Source organism: Cyprinodon tularosa, unplaced genomic scaffold (genome assembly GCF_016077235.1).
Source record: "Cyprinodon tularosa strain WSP-4 unplaced genomic scaffold, ASM1607723v1 ctg89, whole genome shotgun sequence".
Classification (NCBI taxonomy): Eukaryota; Metazoa; Chordata; class Actinopteri; order Cyprinodontiformes; family Cyprinodontidae; genus Cyprinodon; species Cyprinodon tularosa.
In genome coordinates this window covers 1115819-1135671 of record NW_024039662.1, presented here as the reverse complement: position 1 = coordinate 1135671, position 19853 = coordinate 1115819, and the positions used below count along the sequence as shown (strand labels likewise).

General features: G+C 37.0%; 1 protein-coding gene across 1 annotated transcript in view; it reads left to right on the top strand.

Annotated features, from left to right (window-relative positions):
• Positions 1-19853, top strand: part of LOC119775732 (glutamate receptor ionotropic, NMDA 2B) — a 217217-nt gene that overhangs the window by 178114 nt on the left and 19250 nt on the right. The window contains exons 13-15 of the mRNA XM_038273807.1: positions 8312-8541; positions 8646-8806; positions 14588-14775. Of these exons, the coding sequence (XP_038129735.1) occupies positions 8312-8541; positions 8646-8806; positions 14588-14775 (579 nt within the window). The remainder of the gene's footprint in view (positions 1-8311; positions 8542-8645; positions 8807-14587; positions 14776-19853) is intronic.

Below are 19853 nucleotides of genomic sequence, written 5' to 3'. Positions count from 1 at the left end.
AAAATAACATTTCCAGGCAGAAGAAACAGATTTTCTTTAAAACATAAAGCAGGATGTTTACATCTTACTATGTTATTTTGACCTAAAAAGAAAATAGAAGGTTCAAGTAATCCACCAAGCAAAAATTGGTTGAAAGGACATTGAAAATGCGACATGATTTAGGTCCAAACAACGTCATTTGGTTGTAAAGTAAAAGATGAAAAGCCGCAATTTTAAGATTGTTGAAAAAACAGTTTTTAATGTATTTTATTGGACTAAAGTGGGATCAAATAAGACCGACCAAACTTAGTCCAATTTCCAAGTGTTTTTGGACTAAATCCAGACTATGAAGGACCAGATTTAGCCTAAAAACCAACGTCTAGATGACATCTGTTGTTTAAAACAGGAAAGTCACTCCAAAATGATGGTGTAGCCAAACATTTTTATCAGGTAAAAGTAGAGATATTTTATCGAGATGATTCCTTAGGTAACTGTAACTGAGTTACTTAGGTAACTGTAACTGAGTAAATGTAACTAGTTTCTTTCCTCCTGTGAGTTTAAGTGGTTTATGGGTTTGCTTTAAGAACAAAAAGCATCAAATCAAACCAAGCAAACAGTTGAATAGATATTAAAACCTTCACAATTTTCCTGTTTCCGAGTTTCTCTTTTTCAGCATGCAGTCATGTTTTCCTTTCAGCTCCTGCAGAAAGTAACTCACCGTTTCCTGTTCAGCTTTCAACCGCTTTCTGTGTTTCTGCAAATCTCAAAAAAAAAAAAAAATACAGAGCAGCTTTTACAGGTACAGGAAAAATAAAATGACAAAATTAAGTTTAAAGTCTATGTTGAGAAAATGGCAGTCAGTGCATTGCTCTATTAAACAGAGGCTTATGAGTAATGCTTCAACTCGCTGCTTTCCTTTAGCATTCGATTTCAAGTACAGATGCTTGTCAGATGATGCCGCTCTCTCTGCAACAACACAAGCACAGATTGTGTGGCAGAAATTGTTTTTTTTTCCCGTGGACAAAGACGGACAGGCAGAGAAACACACCGCAGGCCGCCTCCGCACATAAACCAGCCGTTCTCAATGACCCAATGCCTTTATTCCCATCTCCTCTTCCTCTTCCTCCTCCTCCTCCACATCCTCCTCCTCCTTCTCTTCACCTCTCTGCTCTCTTTTTATCATATGGAGCTGGGTCTAAACACAAATTTTAGCAAAACTCCACTGCCGCTTTGCTCACACTGGACCTGTCGTTTGCATAAATTTCCATATTTCCTCCTAAAAATCTTGTGTTAACTCTGACACCATGAGGCTGGTTTTCTCTTAGATCTTTCCATCTTAACAGATGAGAGACAAAAAAAAAGGGAGGAAAATCAATCTCCCTCTAGTCTATCTCTGATGTGTCTATATATAGACAGTGGTTATCTTTTTTTCATCCCTCTCCTCCTTCATCATCTTCTGGAGAAGATGAACTCATCCCTAAAGCTCTCTTCTCTTCTATGGGCCTCCTGCTTTTCTTTTTCTTACCTCATGGGAATTTGGTATCATGAAGAGTGCAGATCGAAGTTTGCTGTCAAAGGACCTGACGCAATAATGTATCAATGAGTCCGTAGCAGGGTTGTAAAGACTTCCCTGGGTCCATTTAGGAAGCGCTCTGGCTGAGAGACTCTACAGAGGAATGTTTGCCACTATAAAAAATCAGTTTGTCCAAGAACAAAATAAATCTGTGCAACAAAACATACACCCACATACGTGCACATACACAAACCCACACAAACATGAAAAACCCAACAGCTTATCACAGAAAAAAAGCAGCTCATAGATAAACTGAACAATTTCATTAAAGGTAAAGTGGAGGATGTTCTTTCTCCGGGTGGATCATCTGAATAAATGGTCCTCGTAATTGTCAATCATTCTGGTGATATGTTTACGTAAGGCCTTCCTACGTTCTCGTCCCCATCTTAACTTACAGGTGGTGAGTCTGACATATTGGAAAAATTGCAAATCTTCTTTTGGAAAGTAAGCTTGTATAAGTAAGTGATGCAAAAGGCAACTTTTAAACAGAGTGTGCCAAGGAGAAATGGGCTCGTGCATGCTCTCACATAGGCATTGCTTCTCGGGAGTGGGTACAGAGTTGTGCATGTGCTTTTTTTGGGGTGGAGAGGGCGGGTCTTTTCACAAATTCGCAAAAATCCTTTAAGGTATGATTGGTACCAAAAAAACGTTTCCATTAACAAGTTAAAGCAATAAGAAAACACTCCTTTAGATACTCTCTGGAACACTCTGCACTGTTAAAAAAGTAAATGGCAATTGTTGTTCTAACACACAATTGTATTGTAATCCGACTCAGAAATATAAATTTGACATCTAACAAATAAATACACGTTTGCCCAACTCAAATTCTCAGAAGTTGGTTTAACAAGGAGTTTTAAATCGCCTATACAAGATTTTTTGAGTTCCCTCAACTGTAAACTCATGGGCATGCGCACTGCTTATGTTCATGGACACGCCCACTACGGTACGGGGTTTCCTATCCCTTTCTTCAAGGGCACAGCCTTTTTCCCTCGTGTTTGAGAAGATTGGCGGACATTGTGATTTTATGCATCTGGAGAACCACGGAGGAACGACCCTGGGACCTTACCAGTTTTCCCGGTGAGTGCTGCAAAGTACAGACAGTTAGCGGTTAGCTCCGTGAGTTAGCATTCCCTTGTGGTGTATTGCCACCGAGTTGAAGCATGAGTTCACATGTTTTTCACGTTCTGATGAAAGGAAAAGCAGCGCACGTGCACGTGTATAATGCGCGTGTGCGCGTGCGTGTTTATGCCGCGCATGTGCGGGTGAGTGTTTATGCATAGAGAAAAGAGTGTGCCTGTTATTTTCATTGTACAAATGAAAAGAGACATTAAGTTGAGTGTAATAACTTATTAAATTTCTAACTTGTTTTATGTAGTGCAGTGTTGTTGCACTCAGGCACAGAATATTACAAGACTACATTATTTTACTTTCTTAATCCGATGTGGGTATTTACTGTTATTTACATTATTTACATGTGGATTTTTTTGCTTTCATGATTTTATTTGCTTTACAAGAAAAACAGTGACATTAACATTTTATATGTTAACCCTGTAATGCAGCAGTTAATTCGTAATGAGTTAGAAAAGTTACATTACACACTGAAATTTATCATACTTGGAGAGATATAAACTGTACAGTTAAGAACAAGAAGTGAATGGATTTAACTAAGCCCTGTTGTGCTATGCAGGCTGGGTTTTTTGGATACCCTGGATTCTGGATTCTCTCCTTAAATGGAGATGGCGAGCCAACCGTGTGAACATCTGGATTTGGATTGAAGAGAAGGATTTGGACTGAAGAGGACTTTCTTTTTTTGCATTCATCGTCCTGTCGGAGTGGTAGGACTAAAAAGAAAAACTCAGAGATAAAAAGGGAAAACCTTTTTCTTTTTCCGTTGGGAAACAAGACATTTTATTTCATTTTATTTTTTTTAAAAGGGTGCACCCAATTTAAAGAGACTACAATTGAAAAAAACAAACTGAAGGCCGTCCAAATTTGTAAAACTGTTATTTTTTCATATATGTTAATACACTTACTTCACAAAAAATTACCTGTGTGTTTTCCTCTTACTAAAATGGTGTCTTACTGTTTTTTCCCTCATCATCACTCTTACGAATCTAGAACATTCTGGTCCAGTGTCATGTTACTTTGATCTGTGCAGTTAAGATTATGTTGTTGAACATGGTTTTATACTGTATCTATGCAATGTTTGGCTTGAAGCAATAAAAATGTTGTATTAACATAATTTTTTGTGTGTTGAATGATTGGTAGTGAAGACGATTGGTAGGACTAAAAAAACTGAGTTGATAGAACTCAACTTGCAGATAACACTACAAAATCTGAGTTTGTAGAACTCAAAATCTATATGTCAAACTCATAAAACAAAGTTGATAGAACTCAGAACTTAAAGGTGAAACTCAAAAACCTAAGTTGGTAGAACTCAAAATTTCTATGTAACACTCCAAAAACCTAAGTTGGCAGAACTCAAAAATCTTTGTAAACTCAACCACAGTGAATTTAAGTAAGGAAAACTCAAAAAACCAAATGCATCACGTTGCCTAGAAAATGTAAGTTCTGTCAACCTCTATTTTTTTTTCAGTGTGACACTTTTCCTAATTCCTTACTAATCCACCCAAATACAGAGATTTGGTTTTTATTTTGGTCATTCTCAAAACACAGATTAGAGGGGAGCCAGAGATGGGAAGTAACGAAGTACAAATACTTCGTTACTGTACTCAAGTAGATTTTTCTGATATTTTTACTTTACTTTACTACTTTTTTTTATGGCGACTTTTTACTTCTACTTACATTTTTACACAAATATCTTTACTTTCTACTCCTTACATTTTAAAAAATTGGCTCGTTACTTTAGTTTTGAATCATTTCAATGGAGTTACCGTTATTATTTTTCACGTCATCAATACCAAATTCAGTCTAATTGGATGAGAACCTATGTTGCATTTGACGCACCACTACAAGATGAATCGACAGATTCGGCGGTATTCATTTGCGGCAAATCATTGCAGCTTGGTGGCGGTGGCGTTAGCATAGAAGCATGGACGACGAGATGATTGAAAATGAACACAACGAAGATCTAGTCCTATTGGCAGACATCCATTTAAAATGTAGGCAACGGCATGAAAAAAGTGGTTTCTACTTTACTTACTTTACAGTAAGTAAATTTACAAGCCTGTACTTTGTTACTTTTACTTGAGTAAAGACGTTTAATCAGTACTTCCACTTTTACCAGAGTATTTTTTAACACAAGTATCTGTACTTTTACTCAAGTACGGAAAGTTAGTACTTTTGCCATCTCTGAGGGGAGCTGAAGTATAGCTGTTAAGGGTTGGATTTGGGGCCATTCTAACACATGAATTAGCTTTGATTGAAGCCCTTTGCTGTATTTTTATGGTTGTTCTACTGGAATGTAAGCCAGCCTCTTTTCTATTTAAGAAGAGATGTTTAGGGCAATGTGCATTCTCAATCTGAAGCCCACTGCCCTAAGTTTATACCTACAAGCTCCTAAATGGCTCTCTGTCTTTTCTTGTGTGATTGGCTGTCACCGCGGTCACTCCTGAGAAGCTCAATTTATGCACCACTGAATCAGGTCTGTGATTGGACGATCACAGCGCTGCTGAATTTATGGTCTTGGAGAAGAACATGGGTCAGCAAACAGATTGCAAGGGAATCTGCTAAATGTTTTGTTCTTCACTTTGATCATTTAATCTAGGCGGGTTGCAATATCAGATGTCTTAATTTATACAAATCTTTGAATTGGTGTGATATGCGTGCATTTGTTTGGTTGTATGAGACATAAGAGACCTCTTTAAAAGAGGTCAAAATGTAAGTTACATTCAAAGCACTGTGAAACCCCCCTCCTAAAACATCTTCACTGGCTCCATAAAGCATCCACTCTAAGATCCTCCTCCACATTTTAAAGCTTTCAATAACCTTGTAAAGTATATTTTTTATTAAAAGTACTGATAAATCAAATGTATTATTGTTATATATCATTAATATCATCAAAAAAGGGGAAAAAATACAATCTACAAATTTTATTTTATATATCCAAGCTGATAATAAGTGTAAAATCATGTATTTTTAATCTACATGGATTGTTGCACCCCAAATTGTTCAATCGTTCATGTCATGCATTCATGTATTTGGTCAGGAGAGGAATATCAGAGATGCAAGAGAAAGTGGAGGAAACAAGCACAGAAGAACTACTAGAAAAGATGCTGAACTTATATAAAACAGTTATATTACAAAATACTCGTGCCCCCACATTTCTAAAATCAAAATTTTGTCCATGGCGCAATTCATTAGTGCAGTGAATTCTAAACTGGGGAGCTATGCATAATTGCAGGGAACTGCAGGGAACTGAAGATAGAGGAAATTCAAAACAAAAAAACGTTCTGTTAAACAAAGGGGGGCCCTGGAAAAGGAAGGTTTGGGAGTCACTGCATTAGAGCAATCAGCAGCTATGCCATGAGATCACATGATGTTCATTCAAATTGCTATAATTAATGTTTAGTTCCATTTGTTACTAAATATTTGGTTTTCTTGTTTAAATTGATACTTCTGTAATTTTTGTTTTTATTATATTGCATATTTTTGGAGGAAGAAAAATCACTTTCAAAGAATCAGTCCAAAAACATTGTTGGCATATGTTGAGAATAATTTAAAATTATGTGAAAATAGACTGTGTCTGCGTCAGCTTTACAAATCCTGTATCAGTCGATCACTGTTGCAGTCAAAATTTTCTACAACACATAAATATTAACTTTGATCACATGTATGGATTCTATTAGGGAATTCTGAAAGCAGGTCCTCACAATAGACTTTTTTTGGTAGTAGTTATTTGTTTATTTCAAACAAGCATAAAAAACATTATCTTAGAAAAAGAAAAATGCAGAGCATGTAGTGTTTTCAGACATAAGGCTGCTAAACCAATTTTGTTAATTAATACATACATAATGTTATTAAACATAAGAGTACATGTTCGTACATGTAAATGTTTACACTTATTTTAAACCCTCCCTCCTTTTCTGGTTTAACATCAGTCATGATAGAGTTTTACATAATTGACATAAAAATGTTGAACAATGTACCTTTTACAAGTTTGTTTTATCACTCTCATAATTCCAGGAAATCCTGTCCTTATATTTCTTTTTGAACAATTTTATAACCACACATTCTTTTAACTCTATACACAAAGTATTCCATAATCTAATTCCGCTCACTGAAACAAAAAAATTTTTTTCCTGCCTTCACACCTCCTGCCTTAAATTTCCATTTATATCGCAAGTTAAGCATTTCTTCCCTTTCAATTAAAAGTTTTTGAATATCCTTAGGTAATAATTTTATTTTAGCTTTGAAAACTATTTGTAATGTTTAAAAAGCTATGAGATCTGTGCATTTTTCTAATTTAGACTTAAAGAATAGTGGATTGGTATGATGTAAATAACCAAATTTATGGAGGTATGTCATTGCCCTTTTTATAGAGTAAATAATGGCTGCAAGCTTGTTTTTATAGTCGTTTCCTCAAACCTCAACACAATATGTGAGATATGGTAAAATAAGTGAACAATATAATATATGAAGGGCTTTGTTGTCAAAAAAGTCTCTCGCTCTATTAAGGAGGGCAATGCTGTTTGAGTCTTTATTTTGTAGATACCTAATATAAGATTTCCAACTCATTTGACTGTCCACAACTACCCTACAATATCTCATTTTATTTACTAGTTGAATACTGGTTTCACCTGAAAGGTGAAATATATCTGTTTTATTTGACCCACATCATTATATATTATCATTGACTAATGTGCTAAGGTCACTGCCAGAACCAAAAAGCATTAATATAAAGGTTAAACTACTTAGGTCCAAACACTGATCCCTGTGGTACTCCTCGGGTAGTGTTCAAACATCATGAAGGATACTTTCCTAACTTTATAGATTGTTTCCTGACACTTAAATAACTTTTAACCGAATGTAAGACTGTGATATCCATGATCCCATACTGTTCCAATTTTCTGAGTAAAATGGTGTGATCTATAGTATCGAATGCTTTGCTTAAATAAACAAATATGCATGCATTTTTGATCCGATGCACTGCATGCAATTTTAAAATTTTTTAAACTAATGCACTTGCTATTTCTTCAATTGAATCTATAATTTCTAATGAATTAGAATAATTTAACCTGAAGCCATATGGACAATCATAATTTTTGTTGTTCTTAGTTATACATTTTTCAATTTGAGTATTAAACAGATTTTCAAGAATTTTAGAAAATTGTTCTTGCAATGCAAGAGGCTTATACATAGTTATTGAAATTATGTCTGTCCCCTGATTTTAAAACAAGTTTAACTTTAGCACTTTTTATTTTTGTTGGACATGTTCCAGTATTGAAAGACAAATTACGTACAGTATTTAAGTGAGAAGTTTTGAGATTCCTCATTTCGGGGTTTTATACTAAAGTTTATCAAAAATATCAACAGTAGAATTAATAAATGGTTCCACATTTTTTATTCCTTTAAAATAAATTTGATCTGTTTTTATTTATTATTTATTTTACTTTCATTTAGGCTACTTGGTTTTGGTTTATTACATAAAAATCAAAACTTTTCGTATTAGTAATATGTAATATTGCAAAACGTAAAGAAACGAAATACGGTTGCTAGATAAAACCTTTGCAATCTGCTGCTTTACAAAGGCATCCCATTGTTTAATTTCTTATAAATACTTTTCTTTGTTTCTTTCAGAACCTCATGGCCCGTCTTTCACCATCGGTAAAGCCATTTGGCTGCTTTGGGGTCTGGTCTTCAACAACTCTGTGCCAGTCCAGAACCCCAAAGGTACCACCAGTAAAATCATGGTCTCAGTTTGGGCCTTCTTCGCTGTCATTTTCCTGGCCTCATACACTGCCAACCTGGCTGCTTTCATGATCCAAGAGGAATATGTGGATCAGGTCACTGGTCTCTCAGACAAGAAGGTAAGAGGAGGGTTTTTAACCTTTCGAGGGTTAATTGCATCCATTAGAAATAATCTGTCAGGATTTTTACATCCCTCTCCCCCCAATTCTGTTCCAATGATTAGTTCCAGAGTCCCAATGACTTCTCTCCACCGTTCCGCTTTGGCACGGTGCCGAATGGGAGTACCGAGAGAAACATCAGGAACAACTATCCAGAAATGCACTCCTACATGACCAAGTTCAATCAGCGGAATGTCAATGAAGCTCTGCAGAGCCTGAAGGCTGGGTAGGGACCTTGACTTCATTTAGGCATTTTTACATCCCGATAAAATCATTTTTACCAACCAGTACTTCCTAATCACATTCAGAGACAGTGGATATAATATCCGTGAAAAGATAATAAGTTATGTTTCCCAAAAAGTGTTCCTTTACAGGCAACACAACAACATTCTTTGAAGTATAAATGAACTGTGAAAATGGACTTATAATAAACTTCACCTTTTTATTATAGTGAAGGTTGCTGAAAATTTCCCTGGAGGGCACAAGTCATCTGCAGTGTGTACACAGTGCAATCAGGCTGTTACAAACACATTTACGCTCCCCTGTCTGTGGGAAGGCTTGAGTTTTAGGATTCTGTCGTGCTGTTTTGTATCTTGCCACATATGTTTGTAGTTTAAAAAGGTCTTTTAGATGGATCCAAACAAACTGCTTTCCATGTCTATAAAAATATTTTTTTAGTCTTTAATGCTCCAACTGTTTTTATATTGCATTTATATTAGAACAAGGTCTGGAAAATATAATCCACCATTGTGTTGGACAAGCTAAGTTATTTAGGACGTTATCGTCTTTGCACCGTTGCCAAAACTTAAAGCTACAGTGTGTAATAATTACAGGGATATACAGTCAGAAATGTAATATATTATACATAACTATGTTATATATCATCATCTACGAGCTCAGCCTCTTAACCTCAATATTTGCGTTGCCTTAGAATTCGTTATTTATAATTACATAGGAGCGGGTCTCGCAGCCATGGAGGCAGACATCTTTGCGCTACGGCAGCGCAGAGCCAACAAACTAGCGATTGCGAGATCGCCCATTACACACTGTAGCTTTAACAAAAAAGTCGCTATTGGCTTTTCAAAAAGTAATATGTCACTATATCATCATTACTTCATTTGAATATTTAGTTGCTTTAGTTTAGGCTGTAGAAAAGATTCCAAAGCACATTCCAAGTTAGATGCACACAAGGGCGTAGGAATATGTTTACAATTGGGGGGGACACATGTCGGAAATCTGAGATTCGTAAATATTCAACAGAAACATATCTTAAGTATGCTACTTAAAAAAAAGGCTATTTAATCTTTTACTTTATTCCTTTATAAATGTGTTTGCAAAAATAATGCATTTAAAATTAACATAATGCATTTGTTCATAAGATGTGAGCATATCACCAAACAAAATGACTGGAGTCTTTTATTAAGCAAAGGGAGATGTCTTTCAAGGGCTTCAGCCCTTGGCATATTTAGTGGCCGCATACGCACTAGAAAATCAAAACAATTCAGTAGGCCACACAAGTGCAAAGTTTGATATGTTTTATTTTGTCAAACTTGCAATAATGGTCAAAAATGAATTTATATAGGTTGACTGACAGAGGGAGCTGACAGTGTGTTGAAGAATTATGGACAGGGCGCTTTGAAGCATCTGGTTCAAAAACGCATTATCAACCTTTGGTAGAAATCCATCCATCTTTCCATTTTCTGTACACCCTGTCCCTTAGTGGGGTCGGGAGGTGCTGGTGCGGGGTCCACCCTAGACAGGTGGCCAGTCTGTCCAGACCTTTGGTAGAAATGGCGCCTTTAATTCCAATTTGCAGTACAGAACAGAGAAAACTACAGAGTTGTCAATGTTGTGTTAATCTGTTTATAGTGTAAAAAGAGGAGCCAGCAGTTTATTTGAGGAAATAAAGATGCAGAAGTTAATTAGTTGGTTAATTAGTGGTTGTGCAGCAGTCCGCTGCACGACCAATGCGGCCGCCGCTGCTAAGAATTAGAATTAATTCTCCCTGTGGTTTTAACTTACGATCAGGAGCGTGGCAGGTATAACATCTGCCATTTCGGAGAATCAAAACCATGCAAAAAATAAAAAATCCTCGTAAAACGCACGCCCAGACCGGGCTAATTTCAACACAAGTTGTGTTAGGTGACTGTTACTCACACTGACGTTTCAATTTAAAAAAAATCTGAGTAAGTCCTACTGCTGTTTCAGCCTTTTAGTTGGTGGTGGCATTGTACTGAAATGAGATATAAAAAAAATATATATAAAAAAAACATTTTGCTAGCGTGGCAAACGTCTAGAGAAAGTTAGCAGTTAAATATTGGATGAGTGATCAGACCAAGACTACGGAAGAGGATTAGGGCCACTGAAAAAAAAAAAAAAGTTAAGTGATTTTTACATTTTATTTCAGTTTAATACGGGAAAAAAGTCAGAATTCTGACTTTTATTTTCAGAATTAAGACTTTTTTTCTCAGAATTTTGGATCTTAATGTAGATGGGCACCATGAAGGCAGAGATGTGGAGCACTCAGCTTCACCGACAAAGATGTGAGTTGTTTGAGAGAGCCAGTGACACATTGGTGGAAAATGACAGAATTAGGCAACTTTTTACGTGCCCGAGGGGTCCCCTCATTAATGGAGGAGCAGAAGGTCATTAAAACAAGAGAGCTAGTCTCTAAAAGAGACATGGCTATGGCTTGATGCTAACATGTTTGTTGTTAAACATACTTTTGTTATATTACATTTGTGTTGTGTTTTCCAAATAGTGTAGAAAATGAATGGTGGGTTTATAATATTTACCTTTTATGAGCAGGACAGGAAGCAGAGAAGTGTAGCATTACCGCCAACTAGTTAAACTCATAATTATGAAGTTATTCAACAAATTCCTCAAGTAAAAAAGTGCAACTTTTATTTTTTATTTATTTTTTTTTTTTTACCAGATTTGTTGATTAATTTCAGAATTATGTATTCCTTCCAAATTTCCAAATCTGTAGAATTGTTTAAACCAATATCTACATTATTTAACATTTAGTTTGTTTTAGCAGTACTTCCTGTTATATTTCTTTATACGTATATTTTACATTTTCTTGCACAGCAAGCTCAGCAGATTTGAAATTGTGTGCTTGTGTAAACACAAGTAGTCAATCTTTACTCTAAACATATATTCTGGTTATTTTTTAGTTAGACCTTCTTGTTTTTATATATCTGTATAGTACCCCCCCCCCCCCCCCCCCCCCCCCCCCCCCCCCGCCCCCCAAACACCAAAAGAAAAACTGTAAATTGATTAGAAATATTAATCATCTGTCAGATATCTGAGAAAAAAGTCAGAATTCTGAGATTAAAGTCAGAAATCTGAGAAAAAAGTCAGAAGAAAAAAGTCAGAATTCTGAGATTAAAGTCAGAAATCTGAGAAAAAAGTCAGAAGAAAAAAGTCAGAATTCTGAGATTAAAGTCAGAATTCTGAGAAAAGTCAGAATTCTGACTTTTCCCCCCATGTTAAACTAAAAAAAAAAATGTAAAAATCAGTTAACTTTTTTCAGTGGCCCTAATCCTCTTCCTACAAGTCTAAGATGCCTAAACCAAAAAGATTCAGTTTCTATATATGAAAGTGAACTGACAACAAGACGTTATAAATAAGCAATATTCATAGCAGCATTCCCGACAGACCATTTTACCTCATTAACAAGTTTCTGATTTCTGTATCGCTGTTTCCCTCCCGTCTGAGTGCTCAAACACTCAACAGTTCACAGAGGGGAGGGGGAGTACAGTGACGTAACGCTATGTTGCGCCTTCAAAATAAAAGCACGATAGTTAAAAAATTGTCAAAATCTAATATTTTGCGGTACAATTTTGGGGGGGACATATCCACCTGGCTTTTATATTGGGGGGGACATGTCCCCCCCGTCCCCCCCGCTTCCTACGCCGCTGGATGCACATCAAATCGGCATCCCTTGTTCTTCTGGATTGTTGCAATCTTTTGCTGTGCACGGACTAATTGATTGGTCTTTTGAATCATGATGGGGGTGCTTGTATAGTCCCCCCACATCTTGGTCTTCAAAGGTGTGTCTTTTGTTCTTGATGTGCAATTTACCGCTTAACCTTGGCCACATTTACTGCCTCTCCCATAGTGTGCCTTGCGTTTCTGTAATTGTTGTTTGGTTTTTCACATATAGAAGGCTGCACAGTCCTCCCTGCACTGGATCACAAACACAGCACCTAATTTGAGTGCTCTGTCTTTAAGATGAACCACTTTTTGCCTGAGTTTGTTGTTGTTGGATCTGAAATTCACTGGTGTTTTGAGTTTAGAGAAAATGCTTCTGAGTTTTTTCGAAATTCCTGGCACATATGTAATTACTGTGTTTTTACTTCGTACTTTGTGTTAGACGCAGTGTTGTTCTTCCTTTTTTTTTGGGCTGTCTTAGCAAATGGCCAGCATGAATAACAACAAGTTTCAAGTAATTTTCTAAAATGTTTGTGTTCTTTTTGTTTCTCCTTTGTAATTGAGGTATTATTGTTAGCCTGGTAACTCAGAGTTCTGATCACAGAAAGTTTATGTTCCAGTGGGCGATGTGAGTCAAAATGCAGGTATTGCTCTGTTCCTGTAAACCTCAGTGTTAAGACTTCCATTGTCCTCAATATGCCCAGTACAGCCCAGAAATGGCAACATGCTGTTATTGGCATCCTCTTTGGTGAAATTGATGTTTCTATCCACTGAGTTGATATGATTTATGAATGTCTCAAATTTCCGGGTTTGGATTTTGACCCGGGTGTCATCCACATATCTGAACCAGTGAGTTGGCTGTGTATTCTTAAGGGCTAAGTGCTCCCTCTTCACCTCCTCTATAGATATCGACAACTATGGGTGAAACTAGGAAGGCCATGGTGCACTCATGTTTCTGTCAGTAAAGGTTGTCACTGTATTTTAAGTATGTGGTAGATAGACTGAGGTCCAACAGGTCACAAATCTGGTCAGGTTTTTAAAGTAGTCCTGTCTTTCAGGGTTCCATCGTATTCCAGTTGTGTCCATACAGTATTCACTGTCTGAGCGAACCGAGTGAAGGTCTGGTTGCCCTCTTTTTTAAGCCTGTTTTGTAGTTTAAACTTTAAGCATTTGCTCTGCTGAGGTGAGTGAGTCTTTACAAATGCATTGCAATGCTATGCATAATATGCAGGCAGAAAACCTGCATAATATGAGATTATGTAGGGTCGCTGGATTAGTGCATACATGCAGAATGAGTTACATACAATATAAACATGTTGGATTAAAAAAAGGCTTTTAGATATTTTAGCCATCAAACCATTTGCATTGCAAGGTTCTGGTTATAAACAGAATAGACTCTAGATACAAAAACAATCCAAAACGGATCTTTTAGGTCCAGTAGAGAGAAGAAAAATTTTTATTAGATTGCCTGGCTTTACAAAATAAAAGAGCATTTTTTAAAACAGGGGAGGCCAAAATATGTTAAGATATAGGATAGAGGAAAAATTAACATATATAGAGGATTTGGTGATAGCAGACTGTACTCTTGGCTTCACAGTGTAATGGAAATGCTAATTAACAAATGCTGTTGACAACCATCATTGGATGTGTTTTTGAAAGGTCTTTTGTAGCAGTTCACTGGAAAGCATGAATTAGAATATATCAGTCAGCTCGATTTTGTAAATACTTAACCTGATTTTGTGAAATGAAATTAATGGCATTGCTGAACATTAGATACATCATTGTTAAAATACTTTTCTGTATATTAATGTGTAAAACCATAAAACACCTGAATAACCCCAATAATACCCTCACTCACCCTCTTCAGTGTCCATCTAGCATTCACCCGCCCTTGTACCACCTCCAGTCACTGGCAAACCAAGTGAAAGTCTATTACTCTTATCAGTAGCTTAGTACTATTTAGCAGGTTAATTGGAATGTTGTAGCTGTGCTGTCTGACTTCTAAGTGCTAATTAATTGTAACCTGTCTCTCTCTATTCTTTTTTCTCCGTCTCTTACCCTCTTTCTTCAGCAAATTAGATGCTTTCATTTACGATGCAGCCGTTCTGAACTACATGGCTGGCAGGGATGAAGGCTGCAAGCTGGTGACCATTGGCAGCGGCTACATCTTTGCAACTACAGGATACGGCATCGCCATCCAGAAGGAGTCTGGATGGAAGAGACACGTGGACCTGGCCATCCTGCAGCTTTTTGGAGACGGTGAGCAAAGCTGGTCATTTCCTAGACTGTTTTATTCATAGATTCTGCTCGGCTTAGTTCTCCCTGCAAGCAGGCTCCATCATGCATAAAGCTGCTCTGATGTGATTAGTGGTTTAATCGCTTAAAAATGCATCAGATATTTCCTAGAACCTTATTTTACCCTCTAGGGCAAAAGATCCCAAGTTCTCAACGACCTTGAAGCACACCAGAAAGGAGGAATTAAACTGATTTAACAATGATGACACTGTAGTCATGAGGAGAACTAAAGCTGGCATTAAAACACTACTCAAACTGAGCTTGAAGAAAGGTTCAACCATTGTGCATATTGAGAAGTTAGCTGCAAACCTAAACCAGGGAGATACCAGACGGGTCTATTTCCAGTCTGAGGAAAACATTTTAAGTTTTTAGGAAGATTTATTTTATATTCTTTCGCAGGATATGTGCTAGAGGGACAAATTAAGGTTAAACACATATCTGTGCCTTGGCTCTTTATGCTATGTTTATGGTGGTTACTTAGGAAGGAGTCAAGAAATGTTTAGCATGAGGCGTTTACTAGTGAAAGCTTGGTAAACTCTGGATTTGTGCTTCAGATGACCAGCTTCTATTCCCTATTTGTTTAACCACATCCTAAAGAACAGTTGGTTGCACAAGTATGTGGTACCTTACATGCAGTGCAGTCAAGCAGCTTAAAGACATTGTTAAAGAGATGAAAGGGGAATCTCTGCAGGACCAACAGAACCGTGCATTGTCTTGATGGTACGGTTACAGAATAGTTGTACAGTATAATACCCATGTGGATGTTGGAAGGTCCTCGAAGCACTAAAAGTACAGGGATTACAGAACAGTGAGTTTGCTTCAAAAGCTAGAAAGCACAAATTTAAACTCCTGGCATCACCAAAAGCATCTCAAGATTCCTTGCTGCACCTGACTTTCAGGCAGGCTGGCCTTGTGTGCACCCACAATCTGGTCTTGAGCTTGGCAAGTTAGATTTAAGTGTTATTAGGATCTATTTATTAGTTAGAGACATTGCACATTGATTCACAATATTTAAATTTGCCAGAATATGCTAAAAGGCTATTTTTCATCTGTTGTCCCTAAACAAAGCACCATTTGTCTCTATAAAACCCCCAAAAATCGTAAAAGGACTTAGCTAAAGAAAATGTCATCAAAGAAAAAGAAAAAATAATAATTGAAATCAATATAAACAATAAATATATAAGGAAAATTATGCTTGAAAAAATAAAGCAAAGTTTTTCGTCATTGATCGATAGTAATTTAGTGCATTGCTATTGCCTCGTGGTATCAGTAGTGTATTGCACTCAGGTGTGAACGGACACAGATTCAGTCAAGCTAAGATCGTTTTCAAATGGACAGCTTGTTGTGCATATCAAGTCATTTGTTGATGAAATGGCATGCGTGCCAGGTGCTTTTGGACGGAAGTCAGCTGAACGGCTTAAAACTAAAGTGCAGGAAACAATTACACCAAAGCTTTCTGATGCTAATGTTTTTCTCTAGGATAACATAAGCGATTATATGCATGTGCAGATGAAAGACTGCTGCATTTTTCTTTTAGACTGTGGCCAACAATATCTGAATTCAACCACGTGTACTCATAGGCTGGCAGCTAACATCCTTCTGTCCATGTGACACAAGGGTACAGTAAAACAGGCAGTTATGGAAGCACTGATGACTAGAATAACCATCTTCCAGTGCAACAGCTGATTAAAATGGAGACTTGACATTAGGTGCTCAATAGTCGTTAGTCAGTCAATGACACAGATCCATTCCTCCCGCAAAGACTCACCTTTCCTTTGGCTTAGTTCGTCCGTGGAAAGGTGAAAAACTATTTCCTTTCATTATATATTCATAGAAATATGAAATGTTATCACTTGATATTTAAGTGTAAACCTGATTTTATACTATTTCCATTAAAGTCATATAAGCTACGTTTGAAAAAAAAAGTAACAAAAATGTAGAAAATGGAAGAGATTTTGGTAAAAGTATCTTTGTTCCTTTGATTAGTTTGTTTATGCTGAGAGTAGTGGGAGGGAATGCACAGTGAGGCGTCATGAACAGTTACATCACTTTTGCACATAATTGTCAGCTGCATTAATTAGAATGAGGTATATCTGACGTTTATCTTTCAGTTTTTGCCGTCCCAGTAAAGCATCGGCACAACATGGCTTAGGATTAATATTGGTTGGTGTGACTTTCCCACTTAGTTTCTGCAGTAGTGGTGCACTTCATTGGTCACTTTATTAGGAACACCTCTCCAGCTGCTCGTTAACGCACATTTTTAATCATCAATCATATGGCAGCCACTAAGTGCATTTAGGAATGTATGGGCAAGATGACCTGCTGCATGTTTTTACGCCCAATCATCTGTAGGATTTACTGAGAACAATCCAAAAAAGAGAAGATATCTGGTGAGCGATAGTTCTGTGGGGACATATCACTTTGTTGATGCCAGAGATCAGAGGAGAATGACCAGACTGGTTTGAGCTGATAGAAAGGCTAAGGTAAATCAAAAAAACACTTGTTAAAACAGGGGTGTGCAGGAGAGCATCTCTGAATCCACAACATGTCGAACCTTGATGCTAATGGGCGACAGCAGCAGAAAGCCACACTGGATGCCAGTTCTGTCAACTAAGAAGAGGGAACTGATCTACGTTGGCAAAGGCTTACCAAAATAGGACAGTAGAAGATTAAAAAACTTTGCCTGATCTGATGAGCCTTGATTTCTGATGCAACATTCGGATGGTTGGGTCAGAATTTACCATCAATGAAAGCATGGATCCATCCTGCCTTATATCAACGTTTCAGGCTGGTGGTGGGGGTGAAATGCTGTGGGGAATATTTTCTTGGCATACTTTGGGCACCTTAGTACCAATTGAGTAAGTATTGTTGCTGACCATGTTCATCCCTAGAACCCATATCCTGATGGCTACCTCCAGAAGGATAACACACCATGTCATAAAGCATGAATCATCTCAGACTGGATTCTTGAACATGACGATGAAATCATTGTACTCAAATGGTCTCCAAAGTCACCAAATCTCAATCCGATAGAGCATCTTTGGGTTGTGGTGGAACGGGAGGTTTGCATCATGGATGTGCAGCGGAAAAATCTGCAGCATCTGTTTGGTGCTATCATGTCAATATGGACCAAACTCTCTGAGGAATGTTTCCAGTACTTTGTTAATCTACTATGCCACAATGTATTAAGGCAGTTCTGAAGGCAAAAGGGGTTCCGACCCGGTAATAGAATGGTTTGCCTGATAAAGTGGGCAGTGAGTGTATGCTACATACAGGAGGTTTCAGAGCTGTGGCTTTTATGTGGGAAATCTTTAGGTTTCTGCAAAAACAGTTTGGTCAGCTCTGTTCACATTGTGATGAAACAGAGTTATTTTTCTAATAAAATTTGTCTTCAAATGCAAATATAGAGTGGAATAAGATTCTTCAGGCAGACATAATGCATGAACAAAATCAGATGAATGCTTTTAAACTGATTGTCAAATAATAACGCTAAGACTTTTATGGCCAAGTCTTCCAGCTAAACGACATATTTAGATTCAATGGTCTTTATAACACCATACAGTTGTGCTTGAAAGTTTACCCACTGTTCTAATAAAGACAGCGAAAGATCAGATGTCCAATAAAATAAATTAATATTGACAAGATAATAATTATATAAAAATAAATAGTTCCCTTTTATAAAGAATGACATAGGTTCACAAACCTACAGATTAGCTAGTTCAAGTTCATTTGGTAAACTGAGCCAGAATCATAAACAATAGAACCTCATATTTCACCCTTTAAATGCGTGATCAAAATGAATAGAAAGAAATTTAAACTAGTCGATGCAGTCAAGGTAAACTGTATGTGCAGTGAAGCCTTTATTCAGCCAAATTACACAGAACTTCAGAAACATACAGGAACATTCAGGTTCTGCTGAAAAGATCTGTATCAACACATTTAGTAGCAGATATTTCCCAAGATAACTTGGATGCTTTAACTCAATGTGTCGCTTTAAATTTGAAGTGGACTTGGCTGATGTACGGACTTTTTTGTTAAGTGCAGGTGGGCACAGTTTTTTTTCTCTGTCTGAGTGTTGTTATCAATTCAACCCAAACATGAGCTGTGTGTGTTGCTCATTATTCTCATAGTATACATCGCTCTGGTTCACATTCATTACTTCAAAACTGATCCGTTCAGTCCAACGTCCACTAAAAATACAAAAGTTTTCTGTGAACACGTTCATGCACAACAACTATATATATATCCCTGCACAGAGAGACCCAGATGCTGATGTATCGGTGATCCGAGATAAGACAGGAGATCAGAACTGAACAGAGGAAGGTAGGCAGGATAATCCAAAGGGTGAAGCCAATTTCGGTGACATGCTCAATTGTCAGAGCCAGGAGTTCAGAGATCCAATGAGGTGCCGAGGGAGAATCCCGATGGACTCGGGTCATAGTTCCAGGTACGGTACACAAACAGGCAGAGATCTGGCAGGAGTCAGAAGACAGGTCAGGATCAGGTAATCAGACCAGACATCATGACAGCAACACTTTGAGGCAATCACTGAAATCAGGTGTTTTCTGTAAAGTTTAGGAAATATTCAGTCAGACTTCTGCACCTATTGACAGATTATTTGGTTCACTGTTCATGAGCAAGGTACTTAATTAGTCTGGGACAGTTCTGTTTTTGATTTATTTTAAATAAAAAAAATTCTAATTCAATATTTAATACTATATTATCATTTAGTATTTTTTTTGTTATTCCTTTTTCTTTTATGTGTTATTTTAATTACTTCTGTAAATTTATGATTTTATTTAATGGAAGGGTGTGTAAACTTTCAAGCACAACTGTACCTCTATATTATTCACCCTAAAGAAAATAAGTCTCTAATATGGAAGAAAAACAGTCTCACTTGAATCTGCCTTTTATTAACAAAAAAAAGTCAGGTGTTAAAAAGATTCAGTGTTTAAAATTCGTTGTTAAAAAAAAAAGTCAGATTACAATGAGACTGTTTTTCTTCCATACTCTAATGGTCAAAGTGAAATCATGCTGACGGC